The 24,188-nt window shown below is 36.8% G+C and overlaps 2 protein-coding genes across 2 annotated transcripts; one reads left to right on the top strand and one right to left on the bottom strand.

Moving 5' to 3' along the window:
• Positions 1–285: 285 nt before the first annotated feature.
• On the bottom strand, positions 286–14,091 carry plek (pleckstrin). Its single transcript, XM_048205929.1, has 9 exons — positions 13,893–14,091; positions 12,187–12,342; positions 11,916–12,097; positions 9,502–9,593; positions 9,122–9,306; positions 7,852–7,956; positions 1,488–1,571; positions 1,253–1,325; positions 286–1,060 (listed from the first exon to the last, which is right to left on the bottom strand). The coding sequence occupies exons 1-9, from the start codon at positions 13,932–13,934 to the stop codon at positions 921–923; spliced, it is 1,059 nt and encodes a 352-aa protein (XP_048061886.1). The 5' UTR covers positions 13,935–14,091; the 3' UTR covers positions 286–920.
• Positions 14,092–18,070: 3,979 nt separating this feature from the next.
• On the top strand, positions 18,071–21,792 carry cnrip1b (cannabinoid receptor interacting protein 1b). The gene is made up of 3 exons (XM_048205930.1): positions 18,071–18,663; positions 19,399–19,543; positions 21,085–21,792. Exons 1-3 carry the CDS (start codon positions 18,485–18,487, stop codon positions 21,247–21,249), a joined length of 489 nt encoding a protein of 162 aa, XP_048061887.1. The 5' UTR covers positions 18,071–18,484; the 3' UTR covers positions 21,250–21,792.
• Positions 21,793–24,188: the final 2,396 nt, after the last annotated feature.

The following is a 24,188-nucleotide window of genomic DNA, read 5'->3' as shown; positions in this document are numbered from 1 at the left end:
CAGGTAATGTAATTATTTATTGTGCAGATAGATGGCAGTATAGCGTCTAACACCATTGTAGTATTAAAGTACACAAAGAATATGGAAACTTTTTTTTCTCAGAATTGCAAGTATATCTCAAAATTCTGAGGGAAAAAAGTCTGAATTGTGATTTTTCGGTTCAGACTTTATAACTCAGTTACAAGTTTACATCTCAAAAACTGTTTTTGCGAGTTATAATGTCCAAATTGTAAATTACAATCTCTTAATTCTGAGGAAAAAAGGTCAGAATTGTGAGATAAAAAGTTGCAATTATCTTCTAATTTTTATTTGCATTTAACATAGCATATATTTCAAACAGTGTTTTTTCTTTTCACTTTTATTGTGTTGCTCCAAGTACTTACATTGTAAATGCATGTAACTGAAAGATAGTTGTTAAGTTATATAGTTATTAGTTATAGAAGATTGTAAGTTCATATATGTATAGCAGTAGGGCTGTGATGATTTTAGACAGTTTTTGTTACACTACCAGACTGTTACATCTCTATATCTGGAACAACTCAAGATAAAAACAGGAAGTGCTACTAGTTTAAATATAGACAGGAAAATGCTGGCCATTGAAGATTCCCCAAACATGCTTTCCATTGCGTTGACAGTTCTGGATGGACAGATAAATGGCATTCAGTATCAGTCTCTGGTGAAACAACACATTTGCCCACATCCTGTCTCTAACTTCTTTTTTTTTTATGTGACAAAATGTGTCACATGACCGTTAGAAAGCCTATTGTTTTTGCCAAATACGGAAGGTGAAGAAACAAATTAGAGTTTTTATTTTTAGAAAATGCTGAAGAGGAGACCTTTCTTTCTTTCCAACAGATCCCAACTCTGTCTTTAATGAGCGAGTTTGTAGTTTTTCAGACCACAGGATGGATCTAATACTGTTATTTTCCTGACTTTGCAACACTTTGTATGGCTTTGATCCAATCCTTGCGCTCATCAGATGTAGCTGCCTGCAGGTAGTAGTGCGTCTCATCCGAAGTGATGATCTCAAAGAAATTCCCATCAGCCTCCAGTTTCTTGGCTGCAGGAGTTTATAAGAGAGAGAAACATTTGCATACATTCTATATTGTATAAATGCTTTACAGTTTCAATGTTATATATATATATGAAACGTTCTTGACAGATTTTGTGTCTCATTAGAATTTGGCATATTTAAAATGGATGTGTTGTTGTGATCATGTTTTGTTTTATCATTTAGATGGAGTCGTCGTACCATCAGGCACATATTCCACCGCAGTCACGACTGAGCCACGCAGGTGAATGGAGCCGAGCGGATCATTCTCACCCTTACAGAGACAGACACACCATACAAAAGTATGTTTTAATGTTACATTTATATATATATATATATATATATATATATATATATATATATATATATATATATATATAAAATATTATAATGTATATACATATATAATGTTTAAATATGATAGGAACATGTTTACCTTGGTGGGATCATAGTAGTGAATATAAGCAGGATCATCTCTAAGGATAAACTTTCTTACTTTCCAGTTCTTTCGCCGGTGACCCTGTATAAGACAAACAAACAAACAAACAAACAAGAAAGAAAGAAAGAAAGAAAGAAAGAAAGAAAGAAAGAAAGAAAGATGAAATGTCTGAAAACATCTTTCTTATGTAAGGAATAATTGACTCCGGGCTGTTGAATTCTTAGAAAATAATCCCGAGTTGGTAATGCGGCCACGGCGTGAAGCGGAGTTACACCTCGGGTGTGCATTATTTTGCCCGGAGTCAATTATTCCACTTATACTACGGTTACCACACCTCAAGACACTGTTTCGATGTAGTATTTCAAGACATTTGTCAGGTTTTTGTCCTTAAAACACTCTTGTGTGTGGGACTAATTTCTTACGCATTAAAGGATAAGTCCACTTTTAAATACACTTTTTCCTGATAAATTTACTCACCCCCCATGTCATCCAAGATGTTCATGTCTTTCTTTCGTCAGTCGAAAAGAAATTAAGGTTTTTGATGAAAACATTCCAGGATTTTTCTCCATATAGTGTATTTCAATGGCTACCAACAGATTGAAGGTCCATATTACAGTTTCAGTGCAGCTTCAAAGGCTTTAAACGATATCAGATGAGTAATAAAAAAGACTATAGAATAACACAAGACTCGTATGTCACTCGTATAGAGAGTATGCATCGACGTCACTTTCCCGCCGAAAATGCGCTCCATCAGCTGGACTGAGTGGCAAAAGAACCTGCTGAGTAACTGGATTAATAGGAGAAACGGCAAAAACGCGAGTAAAACTAACGAATTACCCTAAAGGTTGGACTCCAAAGTGTTTCTTACAACTTGTCAAATCAACCTAATCCATGGATATTGACATGCAGCCAGGAGTCGTGTTTCCTGACATTTATATGTGCCTGATTTGACGCCGGGGAAATACATAAAGCAAATCTGCCTGTAAATATTTTATATAACTACAATATTTAAATCTGCTTAATCACTTATATCAATGTTATATCGTCATATTGTCCAGCCCTAAAACATATATAGTTTTATAGTATAGTTTTTGGCAGTGTTGTTTATTTAAAAACATCCAATTATGCATAATATAAGATGGAAAATATATAATTGATGAGTTGTCAACATAATATATAACAATACAATATATAAGGTATGATTTTACCTCAAAATCCAACAATTCGACTGCAAATCCATGTTTTTTTGCCTGGAGTCCAGCTGTTTCCGTGACTTGCAGTGATCCATTTGCTTCTTTTTTTTGTTGCTTTCTCTAGTTTTTAAATAAATACCTCAGGGTTTGTGTCAAATCTATTTGTACAGTCAGCTGCAAAGCTCTTTCCCGTTTTGAATGTGTTTTGTGTGTTTTTCGCGACATTCACGCTGAAAACCAATGCTACCGCTCAGTCTTTTGCCACTCAGCGTGCGTAACCGCAGTCCTAACGGTCGACAGTGACGTCACGTGCATACCCTCTATTGTTTTGAATGGGAGAAAGTGTAACGCGCAATATGGCGGAATAAGTCCCGCCTTCTAAATAAGAGCCAATCGCCGACTGGTAAAGTCTTCGCGTCACTTCAGCTGCCGTTAGAATCACTGGTTTCTATAGAAACAGTCAGACTCGCGCCTCCGAAGAGATGCGCATTTAGGTCTGCGCATGCGCATTAGCTTGATCCAGCCTGAAAAATACAGTTTTTTTGTCATGATTCGAGCGTTTAGAAACTAAATTTATGAGCTGGTTGTTGTTAGATTTCATTGTTGGTTTCAAATATGAAATTTAATCGTAAGGTTGGCGAACAGTTTTGGAGAATTTGATGTTTCCCCATTCAAAGAGATAGGGCATGATGCCCAGGATGCCCGAGAGGCGTTTCAAAGATGGCCGCCGAGTGAAATGACTTGTCTTAAAGGGACTTTGGTAATAAGGGTCTTATCTAGCGAAGCGATCGGTCATTTTCGAAAAAAAATACAACCGTTTATGCTTTATAAACAAAATATGGCCTTGAACGTACTCTCCGCTTCCGCATTCTTCATAACGCTTACGCTGAATGTCCTACGCCTTCCCTATTCTACTTACGGAACGAACACGGCGCCAGTTTCGTTTTTTTCCGTAAGTTGAATAGGGAAGGCGTAGGACATTCAGCGTAAGCGTTATGAAGAATGCGGAAGCGGAAAGTACGTTCAAGGCGATATTTTGTTTATAAAGCATAAACGGTTGTATTTTTTTTTCGAAAATGACCGATCGTTTCGCTAGATAAGACCCTTATTACTCATCTGATATCGTTTAAAGCCCTTGAAGCTGCACTGAAACTGTAATATGGACCTTCAACCTGTTGGTAGCCATTGAAATACAATATAAGGAGAATAATCCTGGAATGTTTTCATCAAAAACCTTAATTTCTTTTCGACTGACGAAAGAAAGACATCAGACATCCCAAGTCTCCCGGAAGTTCCGGGAGTCTCCCGCATATTGATAGCGGCTCCCTGATGCCCGCAAATTAGTTAAAATCTCCCGGAATCTAGAGCGAGCGAGCAAGAGCGCGCATAGAGACTGTGTTTCAAACCAGCGCGCGCACGGCAGAGAGGGATAGGGAGCGAGAGAGAGACCTTGCGTGTGTGTGCGAAGCGCATGTATGACAGAGAGCATCCCGAATGTCCTTTTTCGGCAGGAAAAGTGTATTTAAAAGTGGAACTCCTTTAAGCCTCCGTTGTTGCTCATTCCACGTCATTTCAGAAGTAGTAATGGAGGCTTGAGCCTTGATAGCAGAATAATACCATCGATACAGTTATTAAAGGGCATATTGCAGGTTAGAGCTTTAGTGATTCAATGTGTAGAAAAATAATGTATGAAATGGATTTTCTTGAAAAAACACGCATAAATACGCTACATAGGCTTCTGGAGTCGTTTTTTGTGAGAAAATTTTACTTCCGCATCTGAAAAATGCCTAATCGGACGTGACGTCACTGAAGGGAACGCGATCAATATAAACTGTAGGAAAACAATGGATCGCAATGAAGTTCGGATGCTGAGGAAATTGTAAATGCTTATTTAACTCGTATAACTAATCACAGCCATACAATTAGCCTGCTATGTGGTCAAGAGAGCAGGGACAGACCAGAATTAGACAGAATAACGGTCAAAAGAGACAAATTGAGCTGTTGTGTGAGGAGAAGCAGTGGAGAACAGGCAGAACCGGTGTTAGCTTATAGATATAACGTTAGGTAACGACATGTGCTCAGATCACAAATTGTACAGATTATTATCATGAATCAGGCAATAGCAAAATTGGTATCTAGGAGTAGGCCTAACTGATTACTAATAACAGAAACGAATAAACTTTGATCAAGCGTATGTCACACGCGTTAATATCCGTCCACACTAACGTTACGTGATATAGCCGTTTCTTATCACGACTGATTTGGTAGTTAGCAAATGTAATAATCAAACACAAAACTTAAAATGTGCACCGTAAGTCTTCATCGAGCTGCATCTCTGACGGATCCGTGATCATTTCCCGCCGGCGGCCAAACATATAGTGTTACTGTATGTGTTTCATGTTATCCTTTATTCATTAATTCTGTGTTATGAGTTTATTCCGTGCCCATTCACTGATAGTGTGAGGATGTATGACGCCGTGATTATGTAGTTGTGTGAACTTGAATGTATATATAAGTTTACATGCATGGCATGCGTGAAATTGGAGTATTTACATTACCAGCACATCATTCAAAACTGTTTTGTGTGAGTGTGAGACTGTATGCATGTGTACATAATTTGTATTCATCAGTGTTGAAATTGATTCAAGTAAAAACGGTGAAGAAGCATAGCGTGTGTAAGTTTATTCATTTAATATAATCATTTACAGAAGTATTACAATGTTGAACTCCATCATATCGCCAGGATGATAATCCTCCAGTCTAAAATGAACGCGTTTTTCGACGCAGATGCAGAAGTGAAGTCCCGTCTCTTCACCTGCACAAAACAAACCCCGGCACAGAAGATAGCAGCGTAGTTTTTCTTGTTAGTAAACCTCTGTTCTCGATGTCCTGACTGGCTGGAGTTTGTGCAACCTCCACAAACACAATAATTTACCATTACGATGATAAATAGAATACAAAAACTACCGAAAACACACTGATTCACGGCCGCTGTTGCTAAATACCAATATATTCTGCACTGAATCAACACTGAGCTCTGCGAACATCTCCCTGTAGTGACGTAAAATGACGCGACGCTGAAAAAAAAGCGGGTTTTACAGAGACCGTCACTTTATCTACTAAATTAATGCCCTTATGTCTCGCAAAACATTTTTAAACCCTGCAGTACCTTTTTATATGGTATTTTTTGTACAATGTTATATATTCATCTCGAAAAAAATGTTAAACCTGCAATATGCACTTTAACATACTAGAGAGAGAGAGTAAGCATGTGAATTAGCCTTTCCTGAGTGTCTGTGCCTCTCTCACGGGAGTCTCAACTAATAGCGAAACTAAAATTTTATGTACCTCAAGAACCGCACAGTTATTACCTCGCTGGTGAGTCATGTAGCTCTTAAGGTGCCAAACTATTTTACTGATTATTAATTCATCAGAGCAGCGCAGACAAAACGTTTCTGTGGGAGTGTGACCTGTGTAGAGTTGAAAGAGAGCGAGTGCGCTTTCAGGACACAATAAACATATTTTGTGGCAAAAAACATGACAATAATTTGTCGTTTTCACCCTATTGTTTACTATATTTATTTGCTTGGTCAGTGTCGTTGTGGGTTTTGTTTCTTTTGTGGTTGTAAGCTGTAGGATCTATTGAAATGTGAAATCATTTGGCGAAGTGATATAGAACTGTAATGCGGTCAAGACCTGCCTGGAACTACTTTAACCGTGCATTTCCCTGAAAATAATTGCACACCTTAGAACGAGCAGATTCGAGCATTCAACAGCCCCGTTAGTATAAACACTTATAAATACTGTAAATACTTATATTTTGCAAGAAGAAAATTAATATGGGACCATTAAAATCAATGCTTGTTTAAATAATTGTAAAACTAATAGCTTAGTTTGCTTTGAGGTAACACTTTACAATAAGGTTTAATTTATTAACATTAGTAAACTACATTAGTTAACATGAACAATAATTCTACAGCATTAATCTTAGTTAATGTTAATCTCTACATTTATTAATACAATTCAAATTTCCTGATAATTTACTCACCTCCATGTCATCCAAGATGTTCAAGTCTTTCTTTCTTCAGTCGAAAAGAAATTAGGAAAACATTCCAGGATTTTTCTCCATATAGTGGACTTCACTGGGGTTCAACGGGTTCAAATGTCAGTTTCAGCTTCAAAGAGCTCTACATGATCCCAGACGACGAATAAGGGTCTTATTCAAGTGCAAGACGAGCATTTGTGGTTAAAAGTATATACAGTTTTATTTTATTTTTTAGAAAATGAGCGATGGTTTCTCTAGATAAGACTCTTATTCCTCGTCTGGGATCATGTAGAGCTCTTTGAACCTGCACTGAAACTGACATTTGAACCCCAGTGAAGTCCACTATATGGAGAAAAATCCTGGAATGTTTTCCTCATTTCTTTTCGACTGAAGAAAGAAAGACATGAACATCTTGGATGACATGGGGGTGAGTAAATTATTAGGAAATTTTAATTCTGAAGTGAACTAATCCTTTAAGTTCAAGAGTTGTACTGTTAACATTAGTTAATGCACTGTGAACTAAAATGAACATTTAAGTAACATTAACAAAGGTCAATAACTACTGTAAAAACATGCTGCTCATTGTTAGATCAGGTTGCCTGATGCAATAACTAATGTTAACAAAGGAGACTTTATTGTAAAGTGTTGCCTACTTTCTTATATCTTTCTTTTAATTCTGGGGTTTAATCCTGACAGGTTTTGTGAGATTCTTACGCATCCAATCACCAACCTGCTGAAATAACAATGCCAGTGTCTGTTCAACGGTCGAGGCGCCATTTACATAACACTGTTTAGGTGCGTATCGTTTCTTTACAAAGTGACATCGCCAACTACTGGCCTGGCAGCAGAATACAGCGCTTTTAGCTTTTTCTGGCTGTGAGCATGTAAGAAAAGCTGCTGCTGCACAAATAGCATCTATAAAAATGACATGTAGCTAATCTATACATGTGGAGCTGGGGAAGGTGGAGGGTTTCAGAGGAACTTTAAAAGTGCGTAGCATACACTGACCGACTATTTGAATGTTGAGCAGCAACTAAGATGTAATTGTCAGCAGGTTGCGTTAAGCACCCATCAGCCTGTGCATCTAGAGTTTCATGACAGAACTTGGTCTATTTTAGCTTACCTGTTTCAGCAAACAGCCCTGTTTGACTATCGCACCTCTGAACTCCTCTTTCATGATCACATCTTCATCACTGGAGTAACCCTCACAAAAGAAACCACTATCTGCCTGCAAATCAACAAACATGCACAGCCTCAACAACAGCTCTCGCTTCATACACCACTTCAATGTTTTTGCACATGCCTTATACACGTCTTTCAATCTCACCAAGATACAAAGACTCATGAGAAGTGCATAAGATAATTCACACATTTCAGTTTCACTTTAGCATATTGCCAAGGAAGAAGCTATTTTTAATCACTTTTTTAATGAATAATTATATATTTATAATATATTATTAAGCTTATATTTCTTGTTCTTTAAAACAGACAATTGTGTCAAGAGTTCTTATGATGTCTTAAAATACTGCCAAAATGTGCAAAATTTGTACCTTTAGGGGTCCGGCAGCTTGCCACTGGGGCAGAACCCTTAAAAAGACAACTTTGTACCTTTTTACCCCTAAAAGGTTCATAGTAGTACCTTACGGGTACATGTTACTACTCTAAGGCCCTGTTTACACCTGGTATCAAGAAGTGTTTTCATCAATCCAGTCACAAGTGAACAATGCTGAATACAGGCATAAAACATTTTGAGATTGTCCACTTTCGAGAGGTAGTCGAAAACACCCGGTTTGCTTTCGTAGTGTAGACGCTCATGTGGTCGAATGCGTTCGAACAGCCACAAAAGACCACCTACTCTCCACCTACTGACATAATGCATAAACATTACGGGAAGCACGCTAGCCAGACGGGATTTAAACGGTTAAAAGATGATAAATGCACCAAGCATGATGTTCTCTCACCATTCCTGATTTCTAACACAGAGAACAGAACAGAAACGAAAGCTGATGCTCTCTTTTTCTGCCATCTCTGTCGTGTTCATATGTAAATTGTGTGAGCTTATTTTGTCCATTAGATAGAAAGAACTAAAAAAGCCCATACATTTACCCTCCCATAAACCCTCTCCTTGAAGAAATCAGGTCAGAAGTGGTTGAAAGTGGACATAGAGAATCACTTCCGCTGGAGTGACTTTGTGCTTTGGAGAAACAGCAACATTACACACTAAAGGAAGATCAACATGGAAAAAAAGCATAATAGGTCCTCTTTAAGGGTTGTGTCCCAGTGACAAGCTGTTGTACCCCTAAAGGTACAATTTTTGCAAATTTTTTTTCTGACAACTCACTCAGGTTTTGCAATAGAGCCAGTAAATAATAGTGCTCTATATGATTACTTACAAAATAATAAAGAGCCTCAATTTGGTCCAAGAAAACACACTCTGCTCCTTTCTCTGCCCCATCTTTGGACACGTCTCCAGCGGGCTGCAGGAATCCCTCATTGAGCAGTCCGCTGGCCAGCATCAGTCCTTCAGGTCTGTTTCTGGCCTTCCCCTCAGCGATCAACCAGTCGATCACTGTGTTTCCTGCAAGTAGACCATCACAGAAGATCCATGAGATGACATTTACGAGATTAGAGATTAGAGAGATTAAATGGAGATGTTTCTGCAGAGGAAATTACCTCAGTAATCATTCAGCTGTGTCTAGGCACTTTAGTTGTAGCAGTAAGTCCGGTTTTGTCTAGTTCTTTATTTTATGATGTTATGAAATGAGTAACTCACCTGTGAAACAGTGATTAAACAGCCTTTTGTCCTTCTCTAGCTTCAGCTCTTTAACACCTGTGTCTTGATCTTTCATTAGAACATACAGTTCACTGAAAACAGACAGAACAAAAGCAATGTTTAAACAGTTTTACAATTCACAGCAGGGTCTTTCAAACTTTATTTATCACATTTCTCAAGTTTTAGCAGAATACTATGGAAGCTTGTTTCCGCCACTAAATAAAAAATTAAATAAGGTTTTTATTTTTATCTCACAATTCTGACTTTATAATTCGCAATTCTGACTTTATAACTCAAAATTCTGACTTTATAACTCACAATTCTGACTTTATATCTCGCAATTCTGACTTTATAACTCGCAATTCTGACTTTATAACTCGCAATTCTGACTTTATATCTCGCAATTCTGACTTTATATCTCGCAATTCTGACTTTATAACTCGCAATTCTGACTTTATAACTCGCAATTCTGACTTTATATCTCGCAATTCTGACTTTATATCTCGCAATTCTGACTTTATAACTCGCAATTCTGACTTTATAACTCGCAATTCTGACTTTATAACTCGCAATTCTGACTTTATATCTCGCAATTCTGACTTTATATCTCGCAATTCTGACTTTATAACTCGCAATTCTGACTTTATAACTCGCAATTCTGACTTTATATCTCGCAATTCTGACTTTATATCTCGCAATTCTGACTTTATAACTCGCAATTCTGACTTTATATCTCGCAATTCTGACTTTATAACTCGAAGTTCTGACTTTATAACTCGCAATTCTGACTTTATATCTCGCAATTCTGACTTTATAACTCGAAGTTCTGACTTTATAATTCGCAATTCTGACTTTATAACACAATTCTGACTTTATATCTCGCAATTCTGACTTTATAACTCGCAATTCTGACTTTATATCTCGCAATTCTGACTTTATAACTCGCAATTCTGACTTTATATCTCGCAATTCTGACTTTATAACTCGCAATTCTGACTTTATATCTCGCAATTCTGACTTTATAACTCGCAATTCTGACTTTATATCTCGCAATTCTGACTTTATATCTCGCAATTCTGACTTTATAACTCGAAGTTCTGACTTTATATCTCGCAATTCTGACTTTATATCTCGGAATTCTGACTTTATATCTCGCAATTCTGACTTTATATCTCGCAATTCTGACTTTATAACTCGCAATTCTGACTTTATATCTCGCAATTCTGACTTTATATCTCGCAATTCTGACTTTATAACTCGCAATTCTGACTTTATATCTCGCAATTCTGACTTTATAACTCGCAATTCTGACTTTATATCTCGCAATTCTGACTTTATAACTCGCAATTCTGACTTTATATCTCGCAATTCTGACTTTATATCTCGGAATTCTGACTTTATATCTCGCAATTCTGACTTTATATCTCGCAATTCTGACTTTATAACTCGCAATTCTGACTTTATATCTCGCAATTCTGACTTTATATCTCGGAATTCTGACTTTATATCTCGCAATTCTGACTTTATAACTCGCAATTCTGACTTTATATCTCGCAATTCTGACTTTATATCTCGGAATTCTGACTTTATATCTCGGAATTCTGACTTTATAACTCGCAATTCTGACTTTATATCTCGCAATTCTGACTTTATAACTCGCAATTCTGACTTTATATCTCGCAATTCTGATTTTATATCACGCAATTCTGACTTTATATCTCGCAATTCTGACTTTATAACTCGCAATTCTGACTTTATATCTCGCAATTCTGACTTTATATCTCGGAATTCTGACTTTATATCTCGCAATTCTGACTTTATATCTCGCAATTCTGACTTTATAACTCGCAATTCTGACTTTATATCTCGCAATTCTGACTTTATATCTCGCAATTCTGACTTTATAACTCGCAATTCTGACTTTATATCTCGCAATTCTGACTTTATAACTCGAAGTTCTGACTTTATAACACAATTCTGATTTTATATCACGCAATTCTGACTTTATAACTCGCTATTCTGACTTTATTTTTTACAGAATATTGCAGAATTTATTATAAATGATTTATCCATCTTCTCTGATGATGAGGGTGGGGCAACTTGTCACTCACATGAGATCCACCAATAGCAAACCACAACCATCCAATCAATTCCCCATGGACAAAATCAAGCCCCGCCCTGTATTTGTTCTTGTTTGAGAAGCGTTTCACTCGATATACGTCACAATAGGGAAAAAGACTAGATCAACTTCTGTTTCATGCTGACTTTAAGGTCTTTCAGAGCTGTCTTTTTTATAAGTGAATGAAATTAAACATTGACTAACAAAATGTTTTTAGATTTATCTTCGCTTTTTTTAAGTTGGTCTGAAAACTTTTGTTCAGTGCAGTTTTATAACTGAAATCATAAGGTTATACCTCAGGTTAACATTTTCCGGTAACCGAATGGATCTCCGCGTTGACTTCCTGGCAAACTTCTTGCCGCCCTGTAAACAAGTGATCGCTCTCTTGACATCTTTAACCCAAAGCTCCCTTTCCTCCAGGTGTGTCGCTTGGAAGAAATGGTCCTGTTTCTTAGCTGCACTGACCTTAAACACTAGCTGTTGAAAAGCATACGAAGGAAGATATTAATGAAACAATCAAGATTTGTCAGAGGTATATTGGTTTTACAGAGTTGTGGTTCCTCCACCGTTCTTTTAGTGAAATCCTGGCATGGGCTGGTCAGAGTCGCCCCCTTCAGAGGGATCATTCCCTTCGGACTGTTGTCCGTCTTCTTCTTGTAAAACTCGATGGCATCATCTGCTAACACCACCCACACCACTTTCCACGTGTTCAGCACAGTACCCTACAGAACATAAAGACTTTAGCTTCCTAAAATGGCCAAAGTACATGTACTGACTCAATACTTGATGAGCTATAAGATTAACCTCCTGGGTCCCTCTGTCTTCGTACGAGGACATTATATTTTAGTGAATTTCTCTGACACCATACATGTGACAGTTTTAAGCCTGGATATCCTGTAAAGAGCACATTCAGGGCTTTTCAGAGATATCAAAAGCTTCTCCTTGGACTTTAAAAATTACTGAATGGTGAAATTTAGCACTCTTATGGAAATATGATAATATTTTGTAATTATCATTTAAATCTGACTCATTTTCAAACTGTTTGTTATAAATCAACATCTCAGGAAAATGTTATAGGATTTCTAATCAAAATATGACTTTCTGTTACAAAACATTGATTTCATACATGTCCTCAGAGGAGGACACCAGGACTAAATCATGTTTATCAGGTTTTTTGGGAGAATATGGAAATATCAATATTCCTATGAAATATTAGATATTATTATGAATATGTTGCCAACTATTACTCCCATTATTTATTTATATTATTCATATGTATATTATTTATACTTCTTTTTTCATTACATGTTGCTCCAAGAACACATTAATATGCAAATTAGATACATTGTATCGAATGGGGAACCCCATGTATGGCCATTTTACCCACATCTTGCATGAAGTAAAATGGTTTATCAATTCATTCCATTATATCTTTCATAACATAGTTGAGAATCATCTTTAAACAAAGTTTGATTAAAAAAACTCCTGAAACCTAAAAATTTATTGGTGAATGAAAAAAAAAAAATCCCATTGTTTTTGCCTATACATGTCATTATATCATGTCATCATATTTTTTTAACAATGAGTCCACTTCCAAGGACATAGCATAACATATGAATTTTATATATATATATACATATTTGTTTCTTATGCTCTAAAAAATGTAATGACATGAAAAAATACTAAATTCAAAAAACATTTTTCCCGAGGTTAAAGTAAACAAATTGTTTCAGGCAAAAGATTACATCAGGACTGTTTGCAACAGCACAATCACAAATGAATTTAGTGAAGTGGAAACATTCAATTTCTGTCATTTTCAGTTCTGTATTTTAGCTCTCATATGTTGTGGTCAGAATTACTATACTGTACTTTCAGTTGCTAGATCCTGATTCACAAATTATTCCAGTTTTTCAGAGAAACAGAAAAATGCTGTCTCAAAAAAGTCCACATTAAACCCTTTGAAAGAATTCAATCCAAAGAACCGTAAGGTCAAAAATGAACTGTGGACAATATGTGTTAAATGCTGCACTAATTGGGTTTTATTTTTGGAAAAGAAAGAGGACGTTTCCCGTTCTATTCTCCAAATGGATCAATGCCATGGGCGAAAAAATGACTAAACAATCTCATGACATCAGTGCTTTGTGGTGAGTCTGTTTCTTCAATTTTAATTGTCAGTAAAATGACCAGAATTCAGTTATATTGACACATCTTACAAAAAAAATCTCACAAACCCTAAAGCTATTGTACCACAAGATAAAACTCCAACTCTTACCTTTTTCACCAAGTATCCTTCTCTGATTGTTGTTGGTTCCATCACTATAAACTGCAACGAGCGTCTCGCTTGTCTTCTTCAGGGAGTGGTGAATGTGAGACCCATACGCTTCAGCAGGGTTTGTGTCTGTGACGTGCAGCCTCGCTTGACAGTTATAGACATAATTTTTGATGAAAGGGAAGTTGCACACTGCCTGACAACCAACTTGGTCAGCTAGTTTCCTCTGTGTGTGTTTTTTTAGCCCACACAGTTAATGAGTCAAAGGGTGGATGATGCCGCTTGTGTTTAGTAATAATCAACCCATGACGAGTTTATACTCGTCAAAGTCTTTTTTTTAAACAAAAGTCCATTGTGGTCCTAATATATAACTAAAAATATCATTTTTATCTGCTGGAACAAACATTTTCCGTGCCTTTCAGTATCTGAAAAACCACCAGTTAACATCGAGAACATTGTAACCTCTACTGAAAAACTGGTTTTTCAGAAGGTCTGTTACTGAAACTATTTTGTTGCAGCAATGAACCACTGAAGAGCCTTGTGGGTACACTTGTGGGAATAATACTTGAAGAAACAAATCACATTAGCTTAGTTAGAGAAACAGTTCTTTCACAGGAAGCTGAATGAAGGGAGGTGTTACAAAAGAGTTGTACATTGCATGTTTGCGGTCACTGGACCCAGCCTTCGATGTGTTTATGAAGAGACTTTACAATAAAGTTGCAACACCCATGAGAATATGAAACATTATCCAACTGTGCACTGCCTAAAATGTTATGATAAATCAAATGATTGTTGAAGAAAACCATCTTTTAAAAAAAAACAACCAGATGCAAGGTGTTTTCACTTGTGATTTTAAAAGGAAGTGGGAGTTATATATATTTATCTGCTCATATCTTATGACCTGATCTGCTGTGCCTTTGTATACAGTAATTATTCATAAGCTGCTAAAAGTAGAAACCACTTCCAACCCAACTATTTCAGTCAAAACAAGACAAACATAAAAAGCACTGCGGTGGTACTATTATTATACATTGGTGTATCAGACAATATCATTGTACTTGGTATTAATAACTTATATATGTTATTGATTACCAATTCAAATACTGGTATTTTCATAGTAATGATGTCTTAATAACAAGCATTTTCTGTGAAGCTTCTTTGAAACCATATGTATTGTGTTAAACTGCTATACAAATAAACTTAAATTGACACTATTGATTGATTCTTGGTCATATATGCTTATGCGTTCATGGTGAACGTGATTTCACCAAGTGCAACATGTTCCTGGTTCACCATCATTGTTGATCTTGGAACAACATTCCAAGCAGCCAATCAGATTTGAGAGTTAAACTTACAGTTAATGTGAAGTTTAGGCTTCTACGCCATTTTATTATTTCCCTCTGATATTAGGGATGAGTTATGGGTAGGGTTTGGTTTAGGGTGAAATAAAACCTGTCATGTTCAAAACCAAGACAGAAACCCACCATAGTGTTTTTATGCTAATATATGGGTCATTCTACACAATTGGTTCAAAGTCGGAAACGTCTTTGTAACGAAGGGAACTGGACGATGGAGTGGGAGATCCACGTGCAGGCTTTATTAAAATGAGCGTAGTCGTACAGGCAGAGGTCAAACACCAGCAAACAGATACAGGAGGGCAAGGCAGAAGAGTAATCCAAAACACAGGCAATGGTCAAGGCAGGCAGCAAACAATCATCAAACAAGGAAAACAGTCCACGGTCAAAACAAAGGCAAGGCTAGGCCAATGAAACACAGAGACAAGGTCAGATAAAGGCTAAACAATACTCAGCAATGTGTGTGTTAGAGTGCAGCTTATATATGATGGGAAACAGGTGTGAGTGTGTGATTGGTTCCTAGATGGGGGATTGTGGGAAATGTAGTCCAGAGTGATGTGTGACTGTGTGTGCCATGAAAAGGTCACAATGGTGAACCGGTGACCTCTGTTGGGGAGTAGCAGGAAATTTTTTCACAAATTTTGTATGTATAAATTGTATAATATCCAAGGTACACATTTCTAGTAACTGTGTTAATTCTCATATTGCATTTTCAGGAAGTTTTGGAATATTTTTCCTCTTCCCAAATTTGACACTACCGAAACACAGTAATAAATAATTTCATAAGAAGGGTTACATTGACCTATTAAGATTTTATTTACATCTACCTTGTAAATATATTTTTTGCTATTTTCTAAAAATGTTTTCACAGGTAAATCAATAACAATTACAATTTTAACAATATTTCAAGTGTAATTTATGAGATTTGTTGTATTTGCATCCAATCTTTCTTTGTTAAAGGCATAACGTTTATCACACTGATTTCAAAGTGAAGGATTCATTAGTATGAATATATATTGAACCAAACACTATAATAACATCTTAATTGATCATTCAGTATACTTGATTTTTAACAAAACATCCCATGTTTCGGTCGTGACTGCACAGTTTCAGTAGTGACAGTAATGTGTTGGTAGTGACCACAGAACATTACAGGATTTTAATTCATATACTAAAACATACTAAAACATATTAAAATACTAATATGAAGTCTCTTTGTACTAAAATGTTGTTTATTTCCCCAAAAGAAATGATTTTGTTCCCTTTTGTCGCTACCAAAACAATGATGACATGTTCCGGTCATGACTGTTTCGGTTGTGACAATTTTCGATATTTTTGAGCCGCTCAAAGATGATAATCAGCACATGGTTATCTAGCACAGTTCTGAACAGTTTTACACACACAAAAACTACATTTTATGGAATAACACTCAAAAAAGGTTTGCTTAATTGCAGTAAAAAGGTGTTTGGTAGTGACGTTCCTTAAAGTTACACACAGATTTTCAGACATTTGAACACATTTAACTCAGAATGATGATCTATCTATTTTGAAAGAGAGGCTGTGAGAGGAGGAACACAGGAATATTTCCTGATCAGAAATGTAGAAGTGTGTTAAAGGGTCAGTTCACCCAAAAATGAAAATTGTGTAATTTATTACTCACCCTCATGTCGTTCCACACCCGTAAGACCTTTGTTCATCTTCGGAACACAAATTAAGATATTTATAATGAAATCCGATGGCTCAGTGAGGCCAGTAATGACATTTCCTCTCTCAAGATCCATTAATGTACTAAAAACATATTTAAATCAGTTCACGTGAGTACAGTGGTTCAATATTAATATTATAAAGCCACGAGAATATTTTTGGTGCGCCAAAAAAACAAAATAACGACTTATTTAGTGATGGCCGATTTCAAAACACTGCTTCAGGAAGCTTCGGAGCACAAATGAATCAGTGTATCGAATCAGCTGTTCGGAGTGCCAAAGTCACGTGATTTCAACCGTTGGCAGTTTGAAACGTGATCCAAATCATGATTCGATACACTGATTCATTTATGCTCCGAAGCTTCCTGAAGCAGCGTTTTGAAATCGGCCATCACTAAATAAGTCGTTATTTTGGGGTTTTTTTGGCGCACCAAAAATATTCTCGTGGCTTTATAATACTAATATTGAACCACTGTACTCACATGAACTGATTTAAATATGTTTTTAGTAAATTAATGGATCTTGAGAGAGGAAATGTCATTGCTCCCTATGCAGGCCTCACTGAGCCATCAGATTTTATCAAAAATATCTTAATTTGTGTTCTGAAGATGAACGAAGGTCTTACGGGTGTGGAACGACATGAGGGTGAGTAATAAATGACAGCATTTTCATTTTTGGGTGAACTAACCCTATAACAATCAGTCTCAGACAATGACTCAAACATACACTGTTTCGGTAGTGACATGAAAATGTGGGACACATTTTTTTTTACATAAAGTTTCATGATTTAAAAATAAATAAAATATAAACTTCACTTTAAAAAATAAAACGATATATATATATATATATATGTATATATATAAAATTTAAAAACAACAATGGAAATAAATGCAAAAATTATTTCAATATCATTTTCACAAGTTGAAATATAAGGGTTCAGGACAGACACCTCCCAATTGAAAGTACCCAATAAATGATGATTTTATATATATTAAACTTACTGGTATTTTAAATATTATTGTGGGATTCAATAGATAATAGAAGGATCTTAGTAAACATTTAAAATTTGAATACTAAAAAATGTGTTTGTTGGTTGTGGGACAGCAGTTTGCACCAATTCTGTAGAATGGCCCATAGGCTATAGCCTTTTTCAGTGCCAACACTCACCCATCACCATCACCATCTGATCTTATTGGATGATAGGCCTACTTGAGTTGATGTCCTTGAGCAACTTATTTTGGTAGAATCTCATTTAAATGATCAATTAGCTAAACACACGAATGTTGTATTGGTTTAATCTGAAGAAGCCTGGGCTGCACCGCCTCTCTCTTGATCTCATTAGGTGCACGCGCTTGTTCGGATTACTGTTTGTGAAGGGGATTATGGACATGAACAGCAGACATGATTTGTGCTTTCTGCGATGCGGTTTCCACGGGTTTCCACTCGAGTACACATCACGGCACACCGATTTAGTTCAGCTTGAAATATCTCGACCTGTTCCCTCACACCTGACCGCCTTTCAGCATCATTTTGCATCATGGCCGACATCCCCCAACTGATTAAAATCGGCGTTTCGCTGAAAACCACTCCGAATAACGGACCCGTGTTCTTCAAGTCGGACGGGACGAGGTTCGGTCAGAGCAGAACCATCAAATTACTGACGGGAACTAAATACAAGGTGGATGTGGTCGTTAAACCGGGAGCAGTTGAGGCGACGTGAGTAGATAATGCTTTATCTATTAGTAAGTGAACTTATTGATCCTCTCATTGTGATAGTGTCGTTTGCACAACACTTCGTTTGCACTAAGCGTTTAACCAGAATAGCCTAGGTTTATTTTGTGTAGTTGTGATGTAAAATGACAGATGACCAATACCATACTGTTAACATATTACTTTGACATATACAATGCAAAATGATTATTTTAGACTAAATCTCATTGCACTTGTCTATTTCAAAAAATAGGCTACCCTGGTGAAATAAAAAATGAAAATAATTGAAAGCAACTAAAAATTTTAGATGTAACATCTCGTGATTGCTACAAATGCATATGGGATATCATGATTGTAGGGCTTATCCTACAGGATTGTGTCTACATGTCATGCGCTGACAGATTGCTTCCTTTGGCAGTCAAATCCAGACGATTAAGGCATCAACCATGTCTGACTGACTGCATGTTGTGGTGCGTGTAGGATCCTATTCCGTGCACACGTACATCTACGGATATCTAGGCTAAGATGTCTGCCAAATCAAATAGATATTGCAATCTGAATAATCTTGAGTTTCTGTTTTATTTAAAAGCTATTCTATCATATCCATATATGCACTTAATGCACACAATGTGAATGTTTTTTTTAATAGCTGTCATGATCAGGAAATCATTAACAATCAATGGTACTCCCATAGTACCATTAGCTATCAAAGGTTTTAGCTCCTGGCTCTCCATTCCTCAGATCCATGACTGTTGGCGGCGTGACTTTCCCTTTGGAGCAGCAGTCTAAAGACCCTCAGTCTGTAGTGTACACTGGCATGTATGACACCGAGGGAGTGACGCACACCAAAAGTGGAGAGAGGCAACCTGTTCAAGTCAACATACAGGTGAGAATCGCTTTTGAAAGACTGATTGATTGATTATGAGCTATGAGGTTTAATTTCAGTTTGAAGAAGTGCACCAATGCACCCAAGCCTTTAAATACATCCTAAAAGGCGGAAGAAGAACATAAGCGTTCTTTATTGCCATCTGTGGTTCCATTAAGAACCTTTAACATCCATAGAATCTTTCCATTCCACAAAAGGTTTGTTATAGTGGAGAAAAGGGTTATTCAGATTAGGCTATTAAAGGATTACTAGTTCACTTCAGAATTTCCTGATAATTTACTCCCCCCCCCCATGTCATCCAAGATGTTTGTCTTTCTTTCTTCAGTGGAAAAGAAATGAAGGAGAACATTCTAGGATTTTTTCCAACGTGATTACGTAATGCATGGCTCATCGCAAAGCAGTGCAAGATGAGCATTTGTGGTTAAAAAGTATATAATTTATTTTTTCAGAAAATGACCAATGGTTTCTCTAGATAAGACTCTTATTCCTCGTCTGGGATCATGTAGAGCTCTTTGAAGCTGCACTGAAACTGACATTTGGACCTTCAACCCGTTGAACCCCAGTGAAGTCCACTATATGGAGAAAAATCCTGGAATGTTTTCCTTAAAAACCTTCATTTCTTTTCCACTGAAGAAAGAAAGACATGAACATCTTGGATGACATGGGGGTGAGTAAATTATCAGGACATTTTAATTCTGAAGTGAACTAATCCTTTAAAATATTCACTGAGGGTGTTTTTACACGTGATTTTTGGCCCTTGTGTGAACACTCCAAACAATCTCAGACCCCTAAAAAACGAAGCGAACCGAGACCATCTCAGGAGGTGGTCTGAGTATGATTCGATTTCATCTTACGGTACGATTTGCTAAAAACACGCAATCTGAACACAAATCGCTCTGGGCTTCACTTGTTTTTTCCGTTTGCGAATTCCAGTGTAGTTTGGTCATCAGATGACTCCGTACAAGATCAGCTGTTCATCATGGCTGCTTCTTCTCTCAGATCTCTACAAATTATTCCTTCACAACGTACTCTTGTTTATTGTGATTTTAACTGCTTCCAAACTGTGTAAGAGATACTGTGCATGTGTTGCCTTACGGTTGTACGAGTGCATGCACAGAAAACCACGTGTACTAAACTGAATCATCTGTAGCGTCTTATTCCACGTTTAAAGTGTCAAAACACTCTAGGTTCACATAAACAGGCTTTGTCTTAAGTGAATGTATCTGGGAAAGAAATTGTGTATTTTTTATCAGTATATTGGATCCATGCATTACTGTTATCATTGCCTTCTGCAATAAAAAAACATGATTCAAGGAAAAAATTGAAAATAAATGTTATTTACAAAGATGGATGTGAGATATAGTGCAAGAATAAGTGTGAAACCCCCAAGAAAAAAAATGACCCAAGTGTGAAAACACTCTGAAAGGACCCAGAAATGGTTCTTCTAAGGTATTGCTGCAAAAACACCCTTTGGAACCATTTTTTAAGAGCATGAGTGTAAAAATAAGAGTTGCACCTGATGTTGTTTCTGTGCTGGCCAGTTCACTCAGGCAGGTCTGTTCGAGACCGTCTGGCAGGTCAAGTTCTACAACTACAACAAGAGGGACCACTGCCAGTGGGGGAACAGCTTCAACAGCATCGAGTACGAGTGCAAACCCAACGACACACGCACCCTCATGTGGATCAATAAAGAGCTGTTTCTGTGAACCACGTGTGAAGTGTGTGTCAGCTGCGAGAGAAGACAATCTTATGAAGACCTCCCTAAACATCACACTGCCCACTATCACAGAAATATGAATCAGCGGTTCCTGATAGTGTAGGGTTGTAGCCTTTCCTAAGAACTGATTAGAGTGTTGTGATGAATTTACAAGTACGAGTTTTACCGGATTTGTGCTGGAAAATCAGATCACTGCATTTTAGCTGCACTTTACCCTGTTTGTTGTAGTGTCGTCTTTTTTCGCAATTCCTTCCAGTTGTCTACCTCTGAAGAACCCGCGAGGATGAAGTTTACTTTTATATGAGTTTACAGATTTTATATAGATTTTATGATAGAATTGTTATTATACCGTAGCATTTTCATAGTAAATTTTACTTGTATGAATATACCTTCTATATGGTGTCTTTTTATGAGTATTTGTCATGGTGCATTGTGGTATATGTGCAATAATTGTAAGTGGATGTATTTTTCAATGTTTTTGCATTTTTCAAAATGGCAATATTCTATCAAATAAAAAGTGTGAGTGGTCTCATATTTTATATGCACATATCTCAACATGCATGGAGCATCACGCAGAGCAGAGGTTTTCAGAAAGCAGGGAAATACCCCTATGTTTACTCAACTGATTTATCCCTCAGCTGAAAATGTTCCAATAGTTTAGGTTTACCCAGATAATGTGATTATCATTTGGCTGTTCATATGATCTCCACATGGACGCCAGCAGGTGGCGCTGCAGCCTAGTGTTCGTGAAATATCAAGAAGCTTATGGTTTAATATGTTCATGAAACATGTTAAGAAGACCTTCACATCTTAAATGAGGTAAGACCACGTTAAGACCTTGAAGTAAGGTGGGGTAAGACACTTTAAAACTGCAAACCTAAAGTCCTAAAGTGTTGATGAAATCTCAATCAGATTATAAAGGTGTAAAAACAGTATACTTATCTCACAGATGTGTGAATAGTGGAAAAATAAATATGCATATAATATCAGTCAAATAGCTACAGGAGAATTTTTGTTATAATGCTGCTATGATGGTCTGTTTGTATAGAGAAGTCAGAATTATTACAGTATCAATACTACTTCCATTTTGAATTTTCAGTCCTGCTATGCAGTTTAAACTAGTTTTTAATTAATTCAAATTTAATTAAGTTTTTGTGCTAATTTAAGAAATCACTTCTATATAAGGCTATACAAGATTTTCAGATGCTCTGTAAATAAAATAAAACATTCTATATAGAGTACATTGTAATATTTTCAGTTATAGTAATGATTGCGTTAAACATGGGGGGGGGGGGGGGGGGGGGCTATACTAGGGCTGGGTATTGAAATTTTTGGATGTAGTATTTCAGTTACAGTACATGGCAAAAAAAAAAAAAAAAAAAAAACCAAATCTCAACCAAATGCTGTAAACTGCACATGTAAGTCAGTTGGTACTACACTGTAGGTAAAATTAACTTATTCATATACAAACACTTAAATTAAACGATGTTTTTATTATAAATAAAGTTTAGAATTACATAATCATATTTCTACTCAAATTCGTTTTTTTTTTTTAAATATAAACATTTTAATCGCGGATGTGGTAACTGATTTATTCAAACATGCATTAAGTATTGAAGAACATTATGAAACGGTGCATAGCTATATTCATCAGAATGTTGCTTTCTAGAGTTCATTTTTCTAGCTGACTAATGAGTTTATTGTCACTGAATGTTTTTCTGAGGTAAATGTGACGTCACGTGACATTGAAGCTGTTTTATTGACGTCTTTCTGAGGTTGAAACACTGATTGAGCGATTACACGAGACATGATACGGATTTCAGTAAGTTGTACTGTATATTTTAACATACCTTCAGATGTTAATGCATGTTTATTTCGCTGTAACTGGTATTAAAGCGGAGGAGAGGATGATCACATGCTTCTCTTTAACTGAGGCGCTAAAGCGATCTGTCACGCCACATTAAACAGCGCCAAAACGCTATTTATTTTTTGAATCTCATAATAAGATGGACGTCATTTGAAATCTGAGACTTTGCTTCATATCAAAAGTAACAAAGCACACAGATTATTGCGATTTTGCGAGGGGAGTCTCAAGAGAAGTTTATCCCGGTATATTTTTCTGTTGATATGAAAAATCAATGGATTTAGCAATATAGCGGGTGTATGGTGTATATTACGACGTTATGATGAACTATAAGCCTTTCTCCACTGATGTTCTGAGTTGCTCAAAGCGTTTCTAAAGGCCAGAACACACCAAGCTGACGCCGACGAACTAGTGGCGATGAAAGCAGACTGCAGGGGTTGGCTCACGTCGGCAGCGTCTGTGTCCAAAGTCGCCCTGACACGCCAAACCGACGCTAAACAGCCGACGGCCAAGTAACACATCCGTTCTGCGCCTGCGTGAGATGAAATGCCTTTCCGAACCAGCAGACGGCAGTAGCTGAACAGCCAATCAGAATGATCAGATGGCCCGACGAGCTCCAACGCCGATTCAACATTTCGAATCGGCCGAAAAAAAGCCGCATTTACATCAGTAAGTTGACCGAGTGGATCTCATCTGAGCTTGCGCGAGTGAGTGGAGGTGGGGCTAATTATCATTAAGAAAGGGCGTAGTTACATTTAAGCTATTTTAAGGCATAAATAATTTTTTTCACAGGAAAAAAAAACGTTTTAATATGTCATTTTGGTGATCAAAGATGAGTTTTAAATAATTATTGGCTACATAAGGGCTTTAATATATTGGAATAGGAAGGACATGAAAATGAACTGCAGAGTATGCAGAGTGATGTCACATTCAGGTCATGTCGGAAAGATCGTATTTACAAGTTGAACGAACATAAACACCTCCAAGAAGTCGTAAATACGAATGGGAAGCTCGGGATTTTCTTTAGGCCTCGATCTTTACTAGTTGGGGGCGTGTCAGCGAGA

The sequence above is a fragment of the Megalobrama amblycephala genome, linkage group LG10, assembly GCF_018812025.1.
Source record: "Megalobrama amblycephala isolate DHTTF-2021 linkage group LG10, ASM1881202v1, whole genome shotgun sequence".
Taxonomy (NCBI): Eukaryota; Metazoa; Chordata; class Actinopteri; order Cypriniformes; family Xenocyprididae; genus Megalobrama; species Megalobrama amblycephala.
The sequence above is the reverse complement of the archived record's forward strand: the minus strand, read 5'-3'. Positions and strand labels throughout refer to the sequence as shown.